This window comes from Metopolophium dirhodum, chromosome 7, assembly GCF_019925205.1.
Source record: "Metopolophium dirhodum isolate CAU chromosome 7, ASM1992520v1, whole genome shotgun sequence".
In the NCBI taxonomy this organism is placed as follows: Eukaryota; Metazoa; Arthropoda; class Insecta; order Hemiptera; family Aphididae; genus Metopolophium; species Metopolophium dirhodum.
In genome coordinates, this window is record NC_083566.1 from 13,653,302 (window position 1) to 13,680,378 (window position 27,077).

General features: G+C 26.8%; 3 protein-coding genes across 4 annotated transcripts in view; 2 read left to right on the forward strand and 1 right to left on the reverse strand.

Annotated features, from left to right (window-relative positions):
- Nucleotides 1-25,900, forward strand: part of LOC132948754 (uncharacterized) — a 196,723-nt gene extending 170,823 nt beyond the window's left edge. For both annotated transcript variants that reach the window (XM_061019392.1, XM_061019393.1), the window contains 4 exons: nucleotides 5,810-5,911; nucleotides 13,977-14,085; nucleotides 15,867-16,151; nucleotides 22,017-25,900. In XM_061019392.1, the coding sequence (XP_060875375.1) occupies nucleotides 5,810-5,911; nucleotides 13,977-14,085; nucleotides 15,867-16,151; nucleotides 22,017-22,132 (612 nt within the window). In that variant the 3' untranslated portion in view covers nucleotides 22,133-25,900. The remainder of the gene's footprint in view (nucleotides 1-5,809; nucleotides 5,912-13,976; nucleotides 14,086-15,866; nucleotides 16,152-22,016) is intronic.
- On the forward strand, nucleotides 1,229-4,594 carry LOC132949551 (uncharacterized). Its single transcript, XM_061020496.1, has 2 exons — nucleotides 1,229-1,729; nucleotides 3,192-4,594. The coding sequence occupies exons 1-2, from the start codon at nucleotides 1,425-1,427 to the stop codon at nucleotides 4,114-4,116; spliced, it is 1,230 nt and encodes a 409-aa protein (XP_060876479.1). The 5' UTR covers nucleotides 1,229-1,424; the 3' UTR covers nucleotides 4,117-4,594.
- LOC132949552 (uncharacterized) lies at nucleotides 1,723-5,312 on the reverse strand. Its single transcript, XM_061020498.1, has 4 exons — nucleotides 4,849-5,312; nucleotides 4,581-4,749; nucleotides 3,001-3,154; nucleotides 1,723-2,790 (listed from the first exon to the last, which is right to left on the reverse strand). Exons 2-4 carry the CDS (start codon nucleotides 4,735-4,737, stop codon nucleotides 2,139-2,141), a joined length of 963 nt encoding a protein of 320 aa, XP_060876481.1. The 5' UTR covers nucleotides 4,738-4,749; nucleotides 4,849-5,312; the 3' UTR covers nucleotides 1,723-2,138.
- Nucleotides 25,901-27,077: the final 1,177 nt, after the last annotated feature.

Consider the following 27,077-nt stretch of genomic DNA (forward strand, 5'->3'; position numbering starts at 1 on the left):
AAGTAGGTTTAGGGATAAATAGCTCAAGATTAATCTAGATATTTTGAAAATGTCATTGCGTATAGCAAAATATATAATAATATATGTAAATGTTTTAAGTCTCCACGAATAATCACAACAAGATAACAGACTATCATCGTTATTCATTTAAATATACAATTTCATCGAATTTAAAGTTAAAATACCTATAAAAAAAGTTTAATATTTTTAAATATATTATATTTATCATATTATATAATATAGTGAATATTATTTTTATTAAATTGTCAATGTTTTTGATGTTTTTGAAAATTGTTTTATCGATAATAATTGAAAAAAAAACTTTAAAAAGGCTAGTATAAAAGCTTTTAAAATTACAAAAAAAAAATATCAAAATATTTATAAAATGTTATCATGTATAGAAAATGCAAATATAAACATTTGGTGACTAAATATTTTAAGTGTCTGGGGTTACATTTTTACAAAAAAAAAATTGATTTTGTCAAAAACTGGTTTGCGTGTTAATTCCCGTTTTTTCTTAAATTTTTTTTGTTTTTTCCCGATTATTTTGAAAAGTACTTGAGAGTCCCCCTTCTCTCAAACTCCAAAAAAAAAACCAGTATCAACTAGATCCAATTTGATACCAGAAACCCACCTGAAAGTTGAAAATTGAAGGAATTTTACAGCCCCAAAAGGCTAGACTGCCCACACTGACACATAAAAAATACACACAATGTAAAATCAATACATTCATCGCTATGCTCAGAATCAAACCCAATTGAAAATAGTTTTAACCACAACTATTTACATACTAAATGTCGTTATTTAATAATAAATAAAATTAGTTATGACCCTTATATAATATTGTTATATATTCAATAGAAAAGTCATTAATTTTAATTAAAAACACAGAAATAAATGATTTTAGTCATATTTACAGAAAAATAATAAATCATCTTTCAAATGCGAAAATCAAAATTCATAAAAAAAAGTGTTTACATTTTTTAATATATATAAGGTAGCTTATAAAAACGAATGTTAATAGTTTCTCTAACAATATTAATATAAGGGTAATATTATAAAATGTTAGAATATGTAATGTTATTCACCTTAAATATAAAAAGGGCAATTTAGAATAAATCTTATTATTTTTTTTAAATAATGAGTGTTTACATTATAATATAAATATCTTTACACATAACATTCTTGCATTGTATAATACTAAATCAGTTTCATTGATAACATTACGCTAATATTTGGTTTTAAGACGTGGTTTCCTACAATCACGCGTGCGTGATTGCGCGGTGCGCGATGCGCGTTTGCGCGATCACGCTTGCGTGATGCGTGATGGAAGTGTTTTGCTACGATGCGTGTTTACGACTGCGCGATTTGGAGTTTAGAAAAGTGTCGTCACTTCGTCAGTTGATGTTTAGTATTTCATCAAAATGGACGTAGTTATGCTTTACAATATTTTGGAGGATGAAGCAGATGAAGAACTATTGCTACTTGCGAATCATTTCCGTAATGAAAATGATGAAATGTTTAGTCAACGGAGCAGGGAGGGTTGTTTCAGTACTTTAATTCAAAGGCGCCTAATTGACAATGAAACTAGATTCAGGGCATATTTTAGAGTGTCATTTGAATTATTTAATTATATACTAAATGCTATTAAAGAAGATATAAGAAGGCGTCCAAGTAATCGGATTAAGAAACCAATATCACCAGAAGAGAAACTTAGCGTCACTCTAAGGTAAGTAAAATTATTGTACTATAGGTATATTTATCAAAATAAGAAAGGGACAATAAATATTTGGGTAATTTTCCATTTCAATTATATTATTCTGATATTGATAGAATGATTCATTTAAAAAATACATACATATTATTTATTTAGAACTTGGAATATATCTAACCTAAGTCCTAACCACTGAGCGTTAATAGTAATTAAAATAAAGCAACAAAAAATAATAAATATTTAAATTTACACCAATGTTATATGGAGATTTCATTTTAATAAAATAAAATAATATATATACTAACTTCGTACCAATCTGGTAATTTTCAAACTATAAAATATCAAAAAATAATTTTTTTTCAAAATAAAATAAAATAAAACTGTGCATGAAAAATGTTAAACTTGCTTAATAAAAATAAAAAAATTAATATTCTTCGAGATATTTTAAATAAGAAAAATTGGACTTCGCAGATGGAGTAGGATTTGAAATGTCCGAAACACTTGACATCGTAGTGGAACACGAAGATTCATCGGCAAGTATTGTAGGAACTTGCAGATTCGATGAAAATGTTGATGTTGATGTCATTGTTTCTACAGGTGGTGTACTCGTGGTAGCCTTTGTTTTTAATAAGCGTAATTCCATTTCGGAAACAATGTTAAATATCCTCATTTTGGCTTCCACAACTGATTCTGGAGGAAACATTGAAACCGTTGACGCCATACTTTTAAAAAAAGTTTGAATTGGATCAATAGATTCTTGTTGTTTCATTTCTCTTAACGCTGCCAATCGCTCCTCTCGTCCTTTTTTAATTTCATCTAATATTTTATCTTGAGCTCTTCGTGTTGTTTTTTTTTCGCACGGTTTTGTAAATGAATCTATCAAACTATGGTTTATTTCTGTATTTGGTAGTTTGTCATCAATGGGCATATCTAATAATGGTTCAGAACTTTTAAGTAACAGTTCCTTCTCTGGCTCGATTTCTTCAGTTTGGTCAAAACTATCATTTACGGCCATTTCTGAGTAGTTTGTGTTGTCATTGCAGGCTTTTTTTTCTACTGAAATGTTCGATGTAGTTCTGAAAATAATTACACATAAAAAATACACATAAATATAAAATGTATTGATTTTACAACTGCGTTTTTTAATTGTTTTCTATTTTCAAAAAAAAATGTACAAGTAACCTTAGTAGTTAAAAATTCATAACATTTTTATAATCCTTATCTAAGGTTTAAAAATTCAATACAATATAATACATAATAATATACGACATATAATAATTGTTTACCTTCTTTCGTTTTCGATGTTATCTAAAAAACTTAATGAATCGTCATTGTACTTCGATTTTGTTGTAGCTGCTGAACCGGTACCTAATCTTCGTTTCTTTAAATTTTTTTTATATGAATCTCTTATTGTGCGCCATCTTGTCTTACAATCATTTACTGAAAATAATTTTAGTGTATTATTTATATTTTACAGATTTTTAGCAACCGGTGAAAGTTATAGATCCCTTGCTTTTCAATTCCGAATATCTCACAGTTGGATAAGTACTATTATAAGGGAAGTATTAGTTGCTATTTGTCATCGTTTAAAAAATATAGCAATACCTGAACCAACGCAATGTAGTTTGTCGAAAGTAGCCAACGATTTCTATGAAATGTGGAATTTTCCAAATTGCTGCGGCGCCATAGACGGGAAGCACATACGGATCGTTTGCCCTGATAACTCTGGATCGCTGTTTTTTAATTACAAGTCATTTTTTTCAATTGTGTTATTGGCTTTAGTCGACGCGAATAACAAATTTCTGGTGGTAGACATAGGATCGTATGGTAAAGAAGGCGATGCAGGAATTTTCCCTAAATCTAATTTGGGCAAATCAATATCAACCGGAGAATTCAAATTTCCAGAACCAAAATGTTTACCAAACACTGATGTAGTCTTGCCACATGTATTTGTCGGTGACGAAGCATTTAAATTGACGGAGACAATGATGAGGCCTTATCCCCGAAACCAATCAAAACTAGATCCAAAAAAAGCCATTTTTAATTACCGCCTAAGTCGAGCTCGAAGAACCACAGAAAATACGTTTGGCATAATGTGTCAATACTTTCGTGTATTTTTCACGCCAATTAATATTCTGCCTGACACAGTCGACAATTTAATAATGGCCGCATGTATTATCCATAACATGTTACGAGAAGAACGAATGGTGTGTCCTATGGATTCGACAGACAGAGATCCCATAACAGACGTTCAAACGAACACGAACATGATACAATTTGGTGCAGTTGGAGGAAACGCAACTCATGAAGCTTTTCGAGTTAGGGAAACTTTTAAAGATTATTTTAACAGTAGGTCAGGATCAGTGAGTTGGCAGCAAAAACACGTGACTCGTACTAATTAAGATAGTGTTGTTATATATTATATTGACTGTTTACAAAAATTATTAGTAGTCCAAATATGATTTTACTATTAACTATTTTCATATTATATTCAGTGTAATATTATTTATAATGTAAAATTAAGTTTATTATTATCAACTAACATATTATTTTAAGTTATAAAACCAAACATTATATGTATATAAGTTTATTTTCGGTCACTATAAATTATCACATATAGATATAATTAAACTAAAACATTCTGTATTATTAGAAATGTAAGTAAATTATTTAATTTTAGATAAGATTTTATTCAGTCACATATTGATATTCTATAAATATCAAATTTTCTTGACTGTTGTCTCGTATTCGTTATTCAAGAACAAACAATTTGAATCACAAATCATAATATTTTCTTATATCATATTACTATCTTACTATATTTTTAACTTATAATTTATATTAATTTTCTAATGACATTACATACCGTTTTTTCCAATAGACTGTGAAATTTCTTTCCAAACATTATCTTTAATGCAATTATCCTTATAATTTTTGTCACTCAATTTATAAATTACAGGATAATTACGAACAACTTCTATGAGTTTTTCGTCATCCATAACATTAAATGCCCTCGACTCCATAGTTCACCAAAACTAATTTAAAAAAAAACATTGAAAATTGTAATAATTTACAAAAAAAAAATTATTTGTTATTTATATAGCAGCTTATATTTGAAAATTATTCTTACTTACTTCTACCTGCCGTTTGATTTGACTTGATATTGATAAAATCAAATAAAACATATAATACAATAATATTATATTAAATAATAATTAAATAATATATTAAAATAAATGAAATCCCGCAATGCGTTTCACGCAGAAGTTGACTTCGTGGCGACAGCTGCGTGACTGGAGTGCGTGATCGACAATCGCGCGCGCGAATATTCACGCGCGTGAATTATTAATAAACACTTACATAGTTTTTCGTGGTTTCAACTTTTGCGCGATCACGCATCACGCATCGCGCACCGCGCAATCACGCACGCGTGATTGTAGGAAACCAAGGCTTTAGCAGTTTTATTAGATATCTTTACTACCTACTATACTACTACTACTAATAGTAACTATAATAATATTATAACTCAAAACAATATAAATGGTGGGCGAAATTAAATTAAAAGTTATTTCGATTGAAACAACATGGTTTTCCAATTGCATACGTCAAACTAAAAAATAATAGTAATATATCAAATACTTTCAATGACATGATTCTGTTTTATGTTCCTAAAAAATGTACAATGCATGTCAATAAAATACAATAACTAAATTATACGAAATATAGTTTATAAAATATTCATGATGCAATTCTGTTACATGGTTTTACGTGTGTCAAACATTGAACCTAACCAAGCTGTCCGATATTTTACCTACGATAAGTAAATATTTTAGCTATGATGAGTTTGTACATTGTATAATATAATATCATATCATTACTAAGTACTAAATCAATTCGAGGGTTGCATAAATCCAACTGCCAAATATTAAATGCTTGAACATCATTCTATGAATATAGAAGTACAATAATTGTCAAGTAATAATAATTATGAACAATAATATTATAAACATAATTTTATTTAATTAAAAAAAAAAATGAAATATGATAAAACATTGTACACAGATTTATACGATATTTTTATTTGTTTGCTTACAGGTGTCTTGGATGAGACGGATAGATTATACAATTTTAACAATAGGAACGAGAAGTTATAGCAGTGACAAAAGGTTTTACGTAGACCACACCAGACATCTAAAGGTGAACCATATATAATTTTAATTTTAGTTTAGCAGAGCTCACGATATATTATTCTTGATGTTAAATAAAAAATAATTATACAAAATATTATACTCAAATTACTGCTAAGACAAAATACAATTATAAGATTTGTTTCCTAAATTATATTATATTATACCATATAGGACATAGGTGTATAATATTATATTACAATATACGAAACTATATGGTGAAGTGAAAATGAACCTTTATAACTCAATGACTAAAACTAACACGATAATTCAGTATAAAATGTCGGAGCCATGCGTGGCTAATATCGTTTGGTATATTAGTGAATAAATTATTTCACATGCATCCGTAACTTTACAGGTACTTGGTTTTTCCCGTCATTTTGGAACATTTTAACATTATCTAGACGCCAGTATAAATTGTGAACAATTTCCCGGTATAATTAAAGATAAAGCACTTTTACAATCAACACCCCGAATAGCAGTAAATATGTCAATACACGTAGAGAACTAATAGCACCCACCCCACTTTGGCTCTTTGACAATAGAACTAAAGCCAAATGAGGGAGAAAAAAGGATTAAACGAATCAGTCTAAGTAATCAGTAAGAATAATGACAATAGCACCATTAGAGACTTTAATAAAGTGCAAACTCCACCTTTTGGAGAAAAAAAAACGTTTAGTTAACTTTATAGTTGAATAATGTTGTATAATATAATAGGTAGGTACGTACCATTTATGTTTAGCCATGTTAACTAAATATTGTGATGTATATTATATTACCGATTACTAGGTGATTTATAAAACTTAATACAATAACTATTAAAAAAACAACATTTTTCTAAAAATATATATTTATACTATTTTGAATTGTTTAATGCAACATGAATTTTTAATTTCTTATTCAAGAGCAGAATATTTTTTAGAGTCCTTCAATGTAATATACAAATCGGATTTTTGTACGAGTAATTGATAAGTATTGTTATAACTTATAAGTGTTAATTAAAGTTTAGATTAGTGGAGTGGAGTGGTATAGCATTACCTTGCAAAACGTTTGTCCTCCACTCCACTTATCTAAGCTTTGAATACTTATAACTAATAAATTACTTATCGAAATTTGATCATTGTAGTATTTGGAAATACTCAGAAAAATAATTCTGCTTAGGAAATTAAAAGTGTATGTTGTCAATCAAAAGAGGAACTTAAAAAACGATATAAATATACTTTTTTTCAAACAATATTGGTTTATAATGACTTAAAGTTATGAAAAATAAATATTTTCAAAAAGTGGGGAAGTGGATGTCGCTCTGCTGTACAGTGGGTTACAAGTGGGTCAATGTATATTGGATTGTATTCAACTTCAATTCAATAATATAATATCATTGTATAAGTAAAACGATTCTGAGCGGAGCTGGTTTGTCAGTATAGATATATATTATATTGTTTTTATTTATTATAGCCTTTAAGTCGAATTATTAATATTATAATATTATTATTTTTAATTCGTTTCTATGATGATAAACAAACCATTAGAAATTAAAATCCCGTTTTTAGTGGTTTTTTGTAATTTGTCGGTGGTTTTTCCCGTGGTGTTAAATAACTATAGAGAAAATCGAAAAATAACATGTTTAAAGTACCATCTGGATCCAATTTGCTAAAAGATAAGATACTATATGTTTAAATCGAAGCACTCCTTCTGGTAGAAACTTTGTATACAGGATAAAAAAAATTAAAATAAAAAATAAACACCATTGTAAAACCAATAGCTTCCTCGCTCCGCTCAGAATCTAAAATATTAGGGTTTACTGAAACAATGAGTTCTTACGTTAAATGGATCACCCGTTTTTTTTTATTGGACGAATAATAATATTAATGATTGACATTTTTAAATTATAATAGACGTAAATATTAATAATCAATAATATTTTACCTCTTGGGCTAAATAATACCTAGTTGTCGAACCTTTACTCTCAATAAAAAAAAAAAGAAGTTTACCTTACAAACTGTCGAATATTTTGCGGTTTTTAAATTTGTATACAAAACTATAATTTTCATATTATAGTATAATAATAATTTATTGTGAAAATATTAATGCGTGTGTGATAAGTATAAATTATATTATTCGTAAATATGAAACTAAATAATATAAAACAAAAGCATGTCCATTGAATCGTCTTTTGCGTTAAAAACATGTGATTTGTGTGATAACTTCTATTAATTATATCTTTTAGTAATACAGTAATTTAACCCAATGCCACATCGAAATTTTTATAATTTATTATCTTAAAAGGACATGCCATTTGCGTGACATTATAAATTACATACAGACATCGAGTGTGAAAAAATTAGAGTGGCAATGGCACGCTTTGCAACCTGCAAGCGCCCTTGTACAACACATTGTGATGACACTACGAATTTTAATAGATATAACTTAATGTATCTACGAATGTCAAATATAAATAATAAAGATAAAACACTTTTTTTGTTTTTCTTATCGTGTATTTAACTCTTTTAATTAAGACACAGTACGACTATAATACTATAACATCAATATTCAATATGGGTAATATATTAATTATCTCTTAACACATTGCTGTTAAAATATGCTAAAACTATTTTGATTAGAAACAACTCAAATTTCGAATGTCTAACAAATAATACACAATACTAATAATTACAAAAACTTTCTGTACTGACTATATTATACAAATGTCCTTACAGCGGAAAACTAGACGCCTACTGGATTTAAACAATAGTATTAATTAATTCCATGTCTCCAAGTCAGTATCACTGAAGTACTTCACGTGAAATTTTCCAAATAAAATTAATAATGCAAAAAAAAAATATATTGACTAAAATAAGTACACATAAGTCTAAACAAGATAAATAATATGTGATATATTATAAGCGTGTAGAGACAGTTCTAAAGTATTTTAACTTTGATGGAGCAAATTGGATCTACTTAGAAATTTTAGGAGTTGAGTGTTGAAAATTCTCAGTACTTTTTTTTAAAAAAAGGGGGGGGGGGGGATAAATACGCATATTAGTTCATTTTTGTTAATTTTAGTTGTTAAGTTATCTTGCAGGTTATCAAAAAGTTAATCATCGCTCAGAACCGTTTCACAATGAATTATTATTGAATTCAAATTTAACACAAAATCCATTACAGTGCCTATTCAATGACGAGGTACACTCAATCAATACTATACAGTATAACGGTTACCTACTTCCACCCTTTTTTTTAATAAACAAAATGTTCCTTATCAATATTAATAATTATAATAATTAATATGTAAACATTTTAAACATACACTTTACAATCTCAAAATAACATTATAGACCCACCTTTGTTTAATGTTATATTCAAGTGAACAAAAAAACATACCATAAATTATTTAAGTTTGACATTTCAGAAAATGAATTAATCACATAATATAATGTAAAATTAATTAGTTTTATATAAAACTAGTCTTAAACAATATATTTACATCTTATAACTATTATTGACTACTCGGCACTTTCTGTTCTATATCAGAGTATAGTTTATAAATAAATTAGTTTGCTTCATTATACAATTTACATAGACATTTAAATAAAAAAAAAATAAAAGTAAACGTTAATGTTAATTTCACCATGAAAGAATAGGAAAAACTCATTGTTGCGGTTTTATTACTTTAATGCCACAATATGCTAAATTCGATTTATCATAATTTTTAAATTTAAACTAATTGATTTAAAAATATAAATTGTATGCTGAATAATGATTATAGTGTAGGTAAGTATCAAACTTAAAAAAATTACTAACCTTTTCAAAAATTGCAATACATGGTCACACAAAAGACAAAATTAAAATAATACGTTCAATAATATAATAACGTTTGAAAGAGCTATAACATTCAACATTAAAATTGTAAGAAGTTTCAATAACCAAAACCGAAAAAAGATAGATATTTTTTTTTAATTTAAGCCCTGAACCAAACATAATATTGACAAATTATTGTTATTAATTCAATAGTTAAGGCGTTCATAAACGAATAAAAGCATCGTTAGAAAATGTGTTTAAATTATATTTTGTTTGAATATTTTATATTTGTCGTATACTTGTATATTATAAAATGATTAAAATATAACATAATCAGCTTAATTCGACTTAATTTAAAATAATATATTAAAATCAACTATGCAATTATTATAGGTATCCATATACTTATCAGCTGATCAAATGCCAATGTTTTAGATCAATAAAAAAAAAGTTATTAAATTTATATAATATAGTAGGTAGGTAGTGGATATTTTTAGTACACCGTTATGTATATTATGTAAAATAGGTTTATTGTTGAATTTTTTTTTTTCCATTAAAATTAATTATTATTCAATATTATAATCTATATTTGTATTGCTTTCCATCCAAACGCAAAAAATCTAAATAATCAATTAATTGTTGGTTATTTAATTTATAATATTATTAAACGTATAATTTTTGCTTAAAAAGACGTCACATCCGCATGTGTTATTGTCTCCGTCTTACAAATGTACAACATAGCAAAAACTGTTTTGCGCGGGACAACTTTTATCTTTCTGTGTTTGTAGTAGTGATTAGTGGCTCCAAAATTTCTGAATATATAGAATAGAAAATTATCTAAAAAAAGGGCACAAGATAAAGTCCGTCTTTACGTGTAGTGAAAATTAGTTTGTTCTACAACGAATATGGTGCGAAAAAAGTTGTCCCGCGCAAAATAGTCTTTGTTATTTTGTACATCTATTCTGTAAGACGGAGACAACCATGCGGTCGTGACGTCCTCTTAAATATAAGTACTAACTAAAATATACAATTTAAAAAGGTAGAATTAAGAAAATTATATATTATGGATTGTATAGTCAATTTAACAATCGTTATTTTAGTATATTATACATAATTTGATTCTCGATTAAAATGCTAAAATAAATTATTCAATTATTATTATTCGTGAATTTATTTATGTTTTATAATTTTCATATGGTTGACGTAGTACAATAATAAATTAAGCTAGAATTGTTTGAATGAATGTTGTATGGTATTGGTATACATAGTATGTATGTATATAACTAATAAATTATAATATCATATCCCCTTTATTTACGTCCATAACAATAAATATATTTTTAGTTTAAAAACAATAAATTACTTCTTCTTTATACAGGGTGGTAAAACGATAATTTGTATATATACATATAGTATTCGTGCTAAGTTCACCACCCAAAATACTGTAACTGTTTATTTATTTTTTATCGTACTGTAATGACTGACCTCATGAAATTAGTTTTTAGTAAGTTATATAAAATTAAATTAGTTCTTAAAACAAATAAATATCGAAACAAAGTTCTATGTGCTCAATTATTTCTAATAAAAGTAAATGTATACAATAACACACTGTATATGAGTACTTTAATAGTTGAATGGCATAGAATATAATGTATTCCGGCCTGAGCATAAACGAGTTAAAAAGTTAACGTTAAGTTAAAATTAGCTTAACTTTTTAAAATTTAATTTTTAACTTGACTGATTTTTTTGATATAAACTTAATAAATAAATAATATATATAATACAATTATTATTGATGATGCATATTGCATAAATATTTACTTTATATTATTTTAATCTATATTACTGGATATTTATATAATATTTTTAAAAAAATATTATAAGTGAATTGTAAGTTTCCATATAACTTTTAACTTAACTGAGTTTAAAAAAAATTAGGATAACTATTAACTTTAAACTTTTTTAAAATGTTTACTATCAACTTAACTTAACTCAATTAAAATTATCATTAACTTACCCAGGCTTGATGTATGCTAGTAATACCATACCTAAATATAGAAGAGAAATTAAAAATTATTATTTTATAACATACTGCAATTATTATTATAATATTATAGATTCGTCAACGTTTTTAATCGTCTACATTAACAAGTACTTACTATCCCTGAACGTTTTACTATTAATACATTTTTTGGATACCATCGCTTTAGATTGTTCTTTGGATCTTAACTTTAATATTATGAAGGTATTTGCATTTAGTGGGCATTTAATGATAGTATGGTGTGCTTCATTTTAATTCATTCATAATACGATAAACACAAAGTTAATGTGTGAGTGTTACGTTAAAGGAATTTTCATGTATAGTTATAAATGACTAGTAAGTAACATGGCGTTCATTGTAAATATAACGTATATTTAGAAGTATTTTTTATTTGTATGTTCTCATCGTTTTTTTATATCTTTTTAAGTATTAATTGAAGTAAAATAATAATAACGGTATTAATGATTTTATAAAGGAGTGACTGTAAAATAAATACACATTTTTAATGCCATAACATAGTAAATTACTAAGTCCAACCTTATCAATAGTATTTAATATGTAACTTATATAACTTGTAAATAATTTAGAGATAAACTCTTTGTCGCCAATGGCCATTGTTGCCGAGGCTTAATTTAATAAAAAAAAAAAAAATATAGTAAATATTATTTTAATTTGAGTAAAAAATATTCCATGGAAATGTTTAGCCAATAATCAGTAAAACTTAAAAAAAAAAACAAAAACATAAACAAATAAGGAATGAAATAAAAATTTAATTTTGGATACCAAAATTAATTTCTTCAAAAAATGCAAATAATCAATATTCAACACAACTTTTTTTTATATCTTCTACTTAATTTAATCTTAAACCATTCGAGTTTTTCTTTTAAAACCAAAATTCTACTTTCAAAGAAAATTAAATTACTATAAGATACAACTATTTTTGGTTCTTAAGTATTGTTTTTCAACCTAATTTTTGAAAAAAAAAATTAATACCTAATTAAAGGGTACTGACCTCCAGGTAATTGGATAACTGCTATAGTTTGGGTTCGTTTACATGTGTTGTTATATTAAATCCGAAAGGTCAGATGTATTGGACACACTTATCGTTTAGCTAACCTTTTAACATCAATTTGATGTATTATTATTAATATTTGAAATTTGAAATCATTTTATTGTGTTTGATAATATAATGGTTAATACTTAATAAATTGTCTAAAATGCAAGTATCATCGTTTTTAGCTATTATCAGAGTGCATTTTTAAAACAGCTACCCATTAAATTTCAAATCAATTGATTTAGCCACAACAATATTTTATAACGCGCTTTTACTTCTACAAAATATGTTTCCGGAGGAATAAAAACATTATTGTAAAACCTATTGGTTCCTCAAGCTCTGAAACTCCCAAAAAACATTTTACAATAAAAATAAATACATTTTTTTACATTTTCTCCATATGGACAGTTTTATTGTTCCATTTTATTGTTTCGAAGAAAATTAATTTGATTTCTTACATGAACTTTAAACATTAAAAAAATATCATAATAATAGTTTTTAGTTAGTAATTTACCTTAGATAAAAAATACCACAAATTAAAAAAATATTTTTACACTGGTATATTTGTGTATAAGTGAAAAATTGAAACAAGAATATTGTAATATGAACTAAATTAGGTCACTGAATATTTGATCACACCTATATCTTCGTAATATTAATTATTGTATTAATCATAACCTAAGTCGGTAATCGGTATCATAATAATACGATGAATACGAATATTTTATTATTGATGTCTGAAATATGTTAATAATTCATTAATCTCTCAGTATTGAATTTCATAACTTAAAATTCATTGAAACTAATTACAAAATGAACCTCCCATTAATATTAATGCAACTTTAAGTCAGTATACTTGTGTTTTGAATATTTAATTATTTAAATAAAAATATTTTGAGCAATAATATTGTCACTGAATAATTCGTGTAATATAATATTATAATATATAATATATTTTAGTTGTTATACTCAAACTATTGCATCTGTCTTTGAATAATATATACATTTTCAGAGTAATATATAATTAATTACCTAATGCTAATCAATATAATTCAAATTGTAATGTTTTAATCTGAAAGAGCTTAATATTAAAGTATTTGCATTAAAAAAAAATGCTCGATTCAAATTAAAACTGTGTTATAACTACCTTATAATTAAATGCAATTTTACTCAATTTTTCAGACGTGGAATTTAGAAATAACACCAGTGGAAGCATCAGACGCGGGTTTATACGAATGCCGTATAGCTACACATCCAACTACCAGCAATTTTGTAAATTTAAAAGTCACAGGTTAGTAAGTTGTAGTTTTAAAGTTTAGTGTATAAGCAGATACCGGCGAGGAATGTTTAAAGAATTTAAAATAACTTATCGTATTACGGTTTATATGTATAAAACACACCCTTATTTATAATAATTAATGTCAACGATGCTTCAAAACGAAATTAAAACATTGTTATGTTCAGATTCAGATGTCAGTAATTTTGAACGACCCTGGCTTAAATTTGTTGACTGTTTTTATGTTTGAGCCAACTATTTCATCTATTTAAAATGACTACTACAAAAAAACATGGACGACTTTTCCTAAGTTTGCGTTGACATTGATGGATAATATGCAATTCTCCGGAGATCGCGCGAAAGGCGTGTCATTCCATCATATTTTAAGACGAGAGTAAAATATATGTATGACGAAACATATATCGTATCATAATATTATATACCTAATATGGCGGTTCACTCCATATTTTACTTACATACACATACGCTGCACATATTGATCCAAATGTCAGGATATTTTACAGTGCATACATTGATTCATAGGTTAATTTACAACTATTGTGCACTTTTACGAATTAAGCTATTGAAGCGTGATCTCATTCAATTTTCACGATAAAATGCCAGTCTATAAACCTTTATTTTATGTTCAAACATTTCGTGATATTACGTTTCTTTACCAGTAAACTAAGTGGCTGTATCAGAAAATACCACGAGGATAGAGTTCAAAAACAAACATAACACATGCCGGTATATAGTCTTTTGACTAAAAGATAATAACCTATGATAACCTATATAATATAATAGTTCATCAAAAACAAAAGTAAGAATTATTTGAGCAAAACACAAAATAACGTACGAAATATACAGAATCATAAGTACCTAAATTACCTACGCATTGATATTCTGAATTTCCATTGTACCGGAGACGAGGAATTTTGAATCAATCTATTAGATTGTCATACATGAATTTTAAAAGCTGTTTAAATATATAATATGAAGCATTATAGGTACAAAATATGACTAAATACTACATAAATGTTATATTTAATATAATAACAATTTTGACAATAGTGGCTGCCTTGTATATCTTATTATTATGTATTACACGTCAAACTTTCAATACAATTGCTCTTCGAATTTTAGTTATACTTATCAATTTCGTCTTGAGTATTACATAATATGATAATACTCAACATTTTTTGAGATTATATTTTATTTATATGTATCTAGAGAATTTCCCATCTCCGAAACTCTTATAAAAACTTTTCATATATGCCATATGATAATCAGACTATGTAGTTCATAAAACTACTGAGTGCTTGTAGGATGAAAAGGTGTTCGTGGCAAGATCAGTGAAATTAGCAAGGCAGAAAACTTGATAAGGACTATAATAATTATAGTACACAGAATTTAATTACTCAGAAACTACTCGTTTGCGTTTAGGTTTAGATGCATCAATATTTTCAAAAAAATCATTCACTTAGTAATTTACAGATTAAAATGGTGGTACGTATTTTAAAAATAACCCTTATCCAACACTTTTGTTTACAAAATCTATATACAAATATGGTTATCGAGTATATTAAAAAATTCTTAAAAACACAATTTGAATATACGCATTATTAAAAGATCAAAGGGAGTGAGCATGCTCGGCGAATCACTATAATATATTTCAAGACGTATATAAGAACACGAGGTTGTCTTTTCAAACTCCGCATTCTCGAATAAATGAAATTCTACGCCACGCAAGCGTTTAAAATTTTTTTTTAACGAAATTTTCTATAACGTCCCTTTAGAGGCCAGGGCGGAAATCCTCGGTTCACCGGACCTGTACATCATGAGCGGCAGCAGCTTAAGACTGGTGTGCCGGCTACAGGGGTCAACACAAGCCCCGCTGTTCGTGTTCTGGTATCATTCCGATCGGATGATCAATTTTGACACGGATCGGGGCCTGGTCGTGCACATCAACAGCACGGAAAGCGACCTGATTATGCCGTACACAAACACGTCGGACAGCGGCAATTACACATGTCAACCGCAAAACATATCGCCGGCCACGATTCACGTGCACGTGCTCCAATGTTAGTATAATATTATAATAATATACTAAGTAAACATATAGTAAACGTATAAATAACTACAGCGCAGTGAAGCCGGTCTGACGTAAATATCAGTGGCGTAGTATTGATTGCGCGGGGGGGAGGGGGTACACGAGTAGACCGTGCTCCTCTTGGGAGTTGAGCCTTGGTTTCTTGATTTCTTTATTTAATACAAAATTGTCAAATTAGCATTAAATGATTTTAAAATTATTATTATACTGTTATAAAAAAAAAAAAATCAAGAACTCGCTCCATCAATGTGGAGCCTGGAGACTACGTATCAAGACGTATTATTAAAAAAAAATAATAAACCCCCACCCTCAGAGGTGAGTCGAGCAGCTTCAGATACGCCACAGTGCAGAATGAATACAACGATCCATATAATAATAAAATTGTGATACCGCGTTATGCTTGATGGGTGTTCACATAGGCACCTACACACAATATAGTCTCGTAAATACCACGATGAAACTTCAGGGTTATGGAACTATATATATAGGTGCTGATAATATTCATACTTGGGAAATAGATAAAAATATAGTTTTTTTTTCCGATCCTCAAATTGGTTAAATTACTTTCATGGTCCTATCTATTGTGTCACTACCCTCTGGAAATATTACGTACTAAATTCCAGCCAGTACTAAATATACGTTAGTATAATATTAAAATATATAACAAATATTTCGTTTAGCGAAAATATAATATTACAAACTAAAATTGAATTGATCTAATGTTGAAATTGATTTGCTAAGATAATATACAGCATTTAAACTGATTTTCTAGCCAGTATTATTTCTAAGTACCTACTATTATTCTTCTTCGCAGTACATTATTTTTTTCATATTTTACATTCAATTTATTTTACAGTTTTTCGAATCAAGTTTTTAATATTTAATTACTAACACTGACAATGAATTTAGTATAATATGTCATAAACTCATATAAGTTATGAGCTAATACGTTTTTGAATCTATTGAACAAAAAATCTCTATGTAAAAAATTGTATTTATTTAAATTATTATAATTTAATTTAGATTTATTATTATTTAATTATAATTTATATAATAATTTAATTTAAATAATAATAGTCACCTGGAAAAGCTCCTCTCCACTTCAACAGACGTAATTGGTGAAAACTTAAAAAAAACGAAATCCTCCGCAGTTAATTCCTCTTCGATCCCCTCAATGATTTCAAGTTCTCCATTAAGTACTTTCGAAATTTGACATACTGTTTTGAATCCACGGTTTTTCTCTAGAATCGTTTTAAATTTACTACATATTTCGTTGCCGATTTGTCCACCGGCTTTGTTAATGTTATCTGTTGTATTATTGACTATTGATATTGCCTCTGACAAAAGCAGCCCAGATGATTCAAGACGAGTTATATTGACTGATAAAAACCCATAGTTTGATTGAATGTATACTAAATTTGCTTCTAAAGATGGATCATTCAAAAGCGTATGACATTTTTGTATGGCTACAGCATCTTCTGGATCCAGTTTATTAAAAACTTTGCGTATATCAGTAAGATGATCTGCATAATAAACAGCTGCATCCAACCAAGTTCCCCAGCGTGTTATTACAGGTATTGGGGGAAGTGCACTGCGGGTGCTTCGTCTTTAAATATTTGTATTCTACTTGGTGCTTTTAAAAATACTTTTTTTGCATTTGATATTAATTCGTCAACTTTTTTAAAACTACCCCGTATTTTCTCAGCAACACGGTGGTGTGCATGTGCTAAACATGTCACATGTACCATCTTAGAATACAGAGCTTTTAAACTATTGGCTGCTTTTACCATATATGGCGCAGCGTCAGTTAGAAATAATAAGACGTTATCATGAAGCACATCGTTTGGCCATAATAAATTCATTGACTTATCAAATAATTTACTAATAGTTGAACAGTTAGCCCTTTCCAACTGTTCTGAAGTTAGCAAAAAAATTTTACCGGTTCGTTTTTTTTGTAGTGTGCCAACTACTACATTTGCTATATAACGGCCTTCACAATCAGTTGTTTCATCGATTGAAACCCAAATTTTTTTGTCGGTTACATAACTTCGAATTGTATTCATTGTTTCTTGATAGCACTCTGATAAATAGTTTTTACGCATTGTCGATTCATCTGGTATCTTTTTTCCTGTATACGTTTCCAAAAAATCATGAAGAATAGCGTTGTTGACCTTATTTAATGGTATGTTTGCTGAAATCAATGCTCTACATAAATCTAAGTTGAATGACGATATTTTTGTGTTTGATATTAATTGTTGTTTATCATTTTTTTCTTTTTGTTTACTCAATCGAATATGTTTAGCGGTGTTCATATGCTGTTCAACAGTAAACCGACGTTCACTACCGACCTTAACTTCGCATAATTTGCAATAAAGGATTGAACCATCGGTAGTTAAAACGTGCTCTCTAAATTCTTTTACAGAACCTCTTAGTCGGTTAGAACAAGAGCTTTTAACTTTAGGCATAACTGAGTGATTTAATAAATCAAATACGTTCACGACAAAATACGAAACGTGCAATATACCGTACTCTACATCAGTCGTTGACAAGACGGAAACTAACTATACATTATTTTTTAAACGTTCTGTTAAAATATCTGATAAAATTTTAATGACTCGCAGTTTTAAGATAAGTTTTGACTGTGACAATTGACGAAGCTTATCGAAAATTCTATTTAAGTAGGTACCTTTATATTATTTTCTCCGAATAGGTAAAACCATAATATTGAATTCTCAACAATAAATAAGTGATAAATGATAATATGTAAAATACAGATAATCAAACTTATATAAGATTCAGTAAAATATAAAATTAGAGTGTTTTTCAGCATTTTGCATCGAAAACCGTCAAATATGCGCTTAAAACCAGAAAAAAACACAAATTATGCACTTTTTTAAAAAAATGGTAAAATATGCAATTATATGCAAAATAAAATTATGATATTTTGAATATAAATATCATGAAACATATTTCTGTATATGAATGGATGCTATTGGACAACCTAAAAAAAATATGCAAAATCATAAACATCCTAACCCTACTCATAACAAATATAATACATTATTTTAATAAGACATTTTAACAACAAATTTTTCGTAAAATGCATGAAACTATTTTTACTTCGGAGAGACAATCGCACTCAATTTTATATTCAGTTACTCAATATCACACATTCACATAATATATTTATTAGTTTTATCAGTTTTTCTTAATTTCAAATAGTAATTATACTTTCTTAAAATATCAGTTACCAAAGTTAATTTTAAATGCATAATATAGGCATTTGTATTATTTTATTAATATTATTGTATTGTCGTTTTAATCGTATCTTAAGTTATAAATTAATTATCTAGTACATTTTTCGTTACAAAATAATATATACAGTTCTATAGAGTTCAGTGAAATAATCATACAAAATCAACAATAATCAAATTTCACTTAAGCCAATTTAAGGACAGTGATATTTTGTTCACTTTATTTAATTCTTATTAAATAGGGACAATCGTTTGTATTATTTGTCTTAAAATGGATTGGTTTATTTTCGTATTTCCGTTTTTTTATATTCAGGACATGTTTTAGTGTAACGTAAAAAGCTATACATATGTACAACTTTAGAAATATCTAGTAAGAACTTTTTGGCGCGGAAATATCCAGTTGATCCACTGGATCAGCTGCGTTCAATTTTCAGCTCGACCGAATAGCGATAACTAGCAACTCCGATTACACGGTTTATCTATAACTGTGTTTTCAAAAACCTCGCCAAGTAATTCTTATCGTGCAATTTAATTTAATTTAAGTAGAAATGATCATGTCTAAATTTAAGCATCTATCACGTAATTTGTTTTTTTAAGACACCTTATTTCGAAAGAAAAACAAATATTTTAGGGTCCTATGTGTATTATAATATTAAAATCAATAATAATATTATTTCGATCTTTATTTTAACATAATATACCTAATAAGTTTATTCAAAACAATGCTTCTTTAAACCTTATTAACTACAATAAAAATCACAATATACGCAATTTAACGTTTTACATGCCATGTGCATTTGCCATTTAATAAAATCTCTTGGTCGTATTTTCTATTCCAGGCTATATAATATCTAAATTTAGATTCTGAATAAATAAGTTATGAAGTTCGTGATATACCTACTTTAATAATTAAACAATAAAATGTAGTAAAAATTAATTAATTCAATTATACGAAGCGGATTAAATGAATATAATAATATAATAAAACTAAATTAATTAAAAATTGGTAGGTTTTACCCATATTTGTAAAACAGATTTTATCAGTCAGCTCTTTTTAAAACACATAATATTATGGCATATATAAAAAAATAATAATACAATTGAATTGAATAAGGTTGAAGACCACTGGTTTTATTGAATACATATAATATTACCGTGCATTTTGGGAATACAAATATTTATTCCTGTTATTTTTATATTTAAATGATCTAATTTAAACATTTTATTTTATTTCTCTACAAGTAATGAATATAGTTATAACTGTTAACACATTTTTTGAATATAACTCTATTTTAATTTATATCAATTTATAGTCTGTATAATTCAAATTTCACTGAAAATAATCAATTTATATGAAATAATAAGACGTACACTATTTAATTTATACGTAAATAATTAATTTATAATTAAACTATAGTGTGATGAAAACTATGGAGAATTTAAATAAGTTTGATTTTGTGTAATTTTAGTATTATCAAATGTATATTATTGTGCATCTGATCATGACTGGTTATTATATCAACATTTAAATCAGGTATCATGAACATGTGTCAAACAATTACAATAATGCTAACATATTAGAGTAATGCGTTTATTAAGAATGAAATAGTATAGATAGTTGTTATCAATGTTTTTCCTTCATATTTTATACTAAATTAATATTAAAACATTGTCGCATTTAATGCAAACTATATGTAGCTACTAGGTACCTAATATCAAAACATCAAAATTCATAATTATAACATATACATTTTGATAATTTATTCATACACTAAATTTGCATACACAATTATTATGTTGTAATCGATTAATTTTATTTAGTGAGGTGTTATGCGACATACGTGTAACGAGTAACAAATAAAACACAAATTAACTTTGGTTTATAAAACTTATAATCATATATTATATTTTATAATGAAAAAACTTACAGTCAAAATGTGTGTAAAATATTTAAATATGTCGATCAATCATGAAGTGTTGATGATTTGATTGATATATTATTAAAAATGTGTAGGTATCTGGTACAGTGGTATCATAATATCTTTTTTCTTGGTATAGAAAAAATAATCTCTATAATAGTATCTGATAATTCAATACTATGATTTACAACTATTTGCCAATATTTAAATCGTTATAATTATAAAATTGCATGGATATAAAGCTCATAGATTTGTTTTAGAGAAATATTTCATGTAAAATAATGTGTTAGATATAAAATCTATACAACAAATTATAAGGTCGTAAAAATAATTAATTTTATTCGGGCACTAATGAAATTTCACTGTCGATTGTTGTAAAAAAAACAATAATTATACACCGTGCGGAAAAATCGTTGATTTAAAAAATAATGGAGCGATTTAGTGACCAAATTGCATGTTGGGCTAAAATTAAGTTTAAACGAATTAAGAGAGGTGTCGAACAGTACATTATAATATATGACGCGTACACTCATAAACATTGTTCTACACTCTTACTCGAAATTATAATAAGTAATAATAAAATGCAATATTTTTGCATTTTAATGTGTATAATATTATATTATAGTGTTACACACTTTTCCTTTTTGTTTTATGTTTTATTAGCTGAAGTACCGGCGGCCATGCAACACGGGGTCCGTAGCTCGACTTCAGGGTCATTCGCCATCTCCAATTGCGCTATGTTTACAATAATCTATATGCTTTTGCAAATGTTAAGCTAAAATGTACTGGACATTTGTGGGTCTTAACTAATATTATATAATAATTTTCCATCATACTAATAATAATTATACATTATGTCTTCAATGTAAATAGGTAATATAATAATTACGATGTATTATAAGTTATAATATTATAATGACATCTTTATCATATTATATTAACCGATGTGTATAAATCTATAATCAAACAAATACAGTAAAAAATGGAAATATTTAATAACCAGTTTGTTTACGTAAGTTTTTAACATTTTATTTTGTACAGGCAAGTGTGAAATGTAGCTTTTTAAATGTTTAAATTAAACTGTTCGTGTTATTAAATGTGAAAGAATTAATAATATTTATGTTAATTGAAGTTTTGTGAACTATTTGTTTCAATAAACTCCAAAATAATGTTTATTAAATTTTAACTAAAGCAACGAAAAAATAATTTTATCTATCAATTAATATTATAATATCGTAGTCGTAATATATTATTATTTAATACTAATATAGTAATATGTAATACTATTTACATGCCATAAATACGTACGTAATCATATCAAATAGTTATTTGAAAATTATCAAAGGAATAATATCCAACAGGTGTAGTAAAATACTTAAAAATTGAACAAAAATTGACACAATTATTTTACATAATTATTAATTATATTTGAACTTGAAAAATAAGTTTCAATTTTTAGAAATCTAATGAATAAAAACAATTTTTTATTTATTGACTAAGATACTTCATAATATTGTAAATTAAAAATATTAATTTCGTAGTATGAAAAAAACGGATTTTAGATTTATAAGCAGTATTAATGATCAGACTATATTCTCTATACCTAAGTGTAAAAAAAAATATCCAGTTCACATAGATTCGAAACATTATCGTTAAAACGTCCAATGTTAAGTTTATTATATACTATATCACAACTTAAAAGTTAAAACTATTATTAATCATAACCATGAAACTTCAACTAACATTTAACTGAAGTAAATAATTTAACGTAATGGTAAGGCTGTACGTATAATATTATTAATATTATGTTTTTAGTTTCATGACGAAAGATTTCGAAATTGTTTTGTTTCAATAGAAGTTCTTAACTGGAGGCTAACAATAATATTCAGCATACCAAACAAATGTAATATAGTTTACTGTCTTAAAATTATTCGAAGGTTTGTATTTCAAGATATCCATAATATATAAACAATGTTTACCAATTTTTGGTTCGTTGGCTGTGGTTTTAATTAAACCATTATGCTTCAAGTATCAAATATCCAAGGCTGGGCAAGTTAATGATTTTTTTTAACTTAGTTAAGTTGAGTTAATATGCACCAATAACAAAAAGTTAAAAGTTAATAGTTAATTTAACTCTAGGTTAACTCAGTTAAGTTAAAAGTTAATACACACTTTTTGCTAACTTTTTATTAAGTTAAAAAAAAGTTAATTTGTTTATACAATGCTAGCGTACTTAATTTTTTTCCAACTCAAAACTAAATTATAGGATATAGACTGTTAATACTTCATACAGTATTTCCATATAAGTTAGATTCGAATGATATAAATTTTTAACTTACAACAATTTACGATACATATTTTTGACATGAAAACGAAATAGACTGAAATAGTGAAATATTATAAAATTAAAAACAAAATAAATTAACTTAACTTACTTCTTAAAATGAAAAATTAACTCATTAATTTCACGTTAATTAAGAAAGAAATTTAGTAAGTTAACAGTTAAGTTAATGAAAAGCCAAAAGTAACTAATTAAGTTAAAAAGTTAAAATAAAATTAACTTTTTAACTCGTTAATGCCCAGCCTTTTAAATATCCGATGTACTTCACACATTTACGAGAATTATTATTATACGTCTATTATCTAAACATATTAATACTATTATTAGTATCCACCCCAAAAATATTGCATCTACAAAAAATTATTTGAACTAGTCATATTTGTTCTTCAGTTTTAAATTAATAAATCTGAAATATTTTATTTGAAATTCGCATGGTTACAATAACTAAATGTATTATTAATTATTATAATTTATGAATTTTTTGTAGGATTCGACAACAATTGTACAGCAGCTAGTTAATGTAGTTTGTACGTATTTTACATTTCATAAACTATTATTTTGCCTGTACCATGCATATTTTACACTGATTTATAAAGTACACTCTGCGTTGTATATTTAAATTGATCATCACACAAGTCTCGAAAAATATGTAGTTATCAATGTAAGTTTTTTTTTTCATTAATTAAATATTTAACGTTATTGACAACGGAATTATTTTATTTATATGACGGTGTTTTGAGACCACATGTATTATGCTTGCATGGATGTGTTTTGATATTTTCTTTCTAAAAAAATAGATGACTAGTTTTTAAAAAAATATTCAATATTATACGACTTTTTGCGTGTCTATGTATAAATGATTAAATTATATATTACATATTACGTTCTCCAGTCAGTTCTCTAGTAAAGCTTCATTTATATATCATGTTGCAGGATACGTATTTAATGAATAATGCACGTCATGTTATAAAAAGAGGGAGAAACCCGTAAATAAGTAAACTTTAACGGTAGGAACGTTATTCAATTTACCAATAGTCGATATAAAATAATAGTCTTGAGAATATTAATACACTTCTCCGTTTTTTTTTTAGTAAAAAGGGTGTAGTAAGGTAAAAAAAAATGCACACATCACGGGCATTAACTGTAAACTGAGTGTATTTTTATACATGCGTTGAACCGATTGGTTTAGAACTTAACCCATCCTTTGAAAACCCTTTTTTTTTAATGACTGGGATCCAAGGTAATTTTTTTTTTTTTTAACATTAGATATTATGTAGGTAACTACACACAGACAAAAAAAATTATTTAAAAACATAATACAAGCCAATTGAAGTTATTATTCGATTTTCTGGTAATGAGACTCAACATTCACATGTAATTTATCTGTATGCATCATTCACAACTTTAATAATTCCGTAATTATTATTGTTATTATTATTATAACATGACGATACAAACTGACAATGAAAAGAAAAGACAATGACTGTTTTTTATGATTACTTACGTCGAATAATTTTCCGGGACAGTGTTCCGATATTTATCGGATACAATAAGCGTACCTACACCTAGTACGCGTCTCTACATGAAAACATGTAAGTACTTTTAAACGATAAAAGTACAATGTAATTATTAAATGTAACCATAGTGTTTTTTTTTATAAAATATAGGTACTGAATAATAATTGTATAAAATAATTAAATTATTTGTTTATTTTAATTTTTGTTTGTGTGGAAAACAATATGTACAGATTCCATTGTAAGTATTATGTGCAAATATTTTTTTTAAATATTACACTATTGAGAAACAATTCATCAATTGCTGAGTTTTATTTTTTATTAATAATTACCCATATATACATGATTTAAATACGCATACACTCTAGTACGTTAATATATTTATGAAACAATTTATGTTATGCATGTGTTATTATTAATACTTTTAATAAATTCAATTTTGTTTCATCAATGTAAAAAATAATCTCGATGAAAAACTTAAAAATATTATTACCGCCTTGTGATATTGGTTAAAAAAATATTTTAGCATATCTGATTATACCTAATATATACATATAATAAAAACATAGTGCCATTTTGGCCAATATAATCATTATAATAATTTATTATAAGCCTGGAAATTTTGTACATCGTGACTGTACGTTTTTATTTTTGTGTAAATTATTACGATTTTGTTGGATTTTTGTTTATATCATGTGAAAATAAAATAAATTATGTTAAAATGAATTGTTCAATTTGTTCGAGTCTTTTGGAGCGTAAGGAACCGGAAAAAAAACAACATCTATAGTTTTTCCGCTTATTGTTATATTATAATATACAAGCATCGAATCTTTTTTCATGGTAAAGAATGTTCGATTTTGAATAACAACCATGACAGGGAAACGTGATGGCACAAGAAAAAACGAATTAACACATTAATCATACATCGGCGAAGTGATATATTATTTTGAGCTCAACCTTGTCTGACGGCAGAATCGGAACCAATTTTTCGCTTTATATTATGCACATTTCCACCAGCTAGTTCCATTTTTCATAAGAGTTCACAACATTTCCAACATTTTTCTTACTCTATTCATCACATAAATCTTTATTTGAAAGATCCTATTAATACATTTCTCAAAACAATATTTTGTTTTAATGTTAAAACACAGGAACCTAATTAAAACGACATGGTTCCATACATTAAGTTGAAAAGTACGATATCAAATCATAATATTTATTGCTTTGTTATCCAACAAACAATATTTTACATTTTATTTGAATTTAAAAATATTTTATCATTTTGAATAAAAAATAATTTATATTGAGTAGTTATAAGTAGGTAGGTACTTAAAATATAAAACAATCAAGAAATTACTATAGTAATATGGGTGTAACTTTGTTGGGAATATCATAGCACCACAAAATGAAACAAAGTTTAGAACCATTTTTTGGAGGTTAGTCCATTATATGATTGTACATTATTCAAAATGTATTTAAATTATTACGAATAAACGTAATATATTATAATTATAAAACAACTCAACTCTATATTTTAATCACGTTGAATCAATGACAACTTAATATTATATATTAAAAGTCATTGTACGTCATATTTAAATGTATTCATTTGTTTGAATTTCAAAATAAAACTTAAAATATCTACATATAAAATCAATTTTGGCCGAGCGGATTAAGGCGTCGGTTGCGACGCACGCCGGCGCCGGTTCAATGCCGGCCGCGGGTGGCATTCTTTTTCGGGCAAATCACGGTGTCGCAGAGAAGTGCCGCCATCCCCCACCCATGGCAGATACCTACGGGTGCCCACTAAAAAATCTGCCAAACCAAAAACACACGTGTTTAAATTTACAGTACCCTCCCCCCACAGTA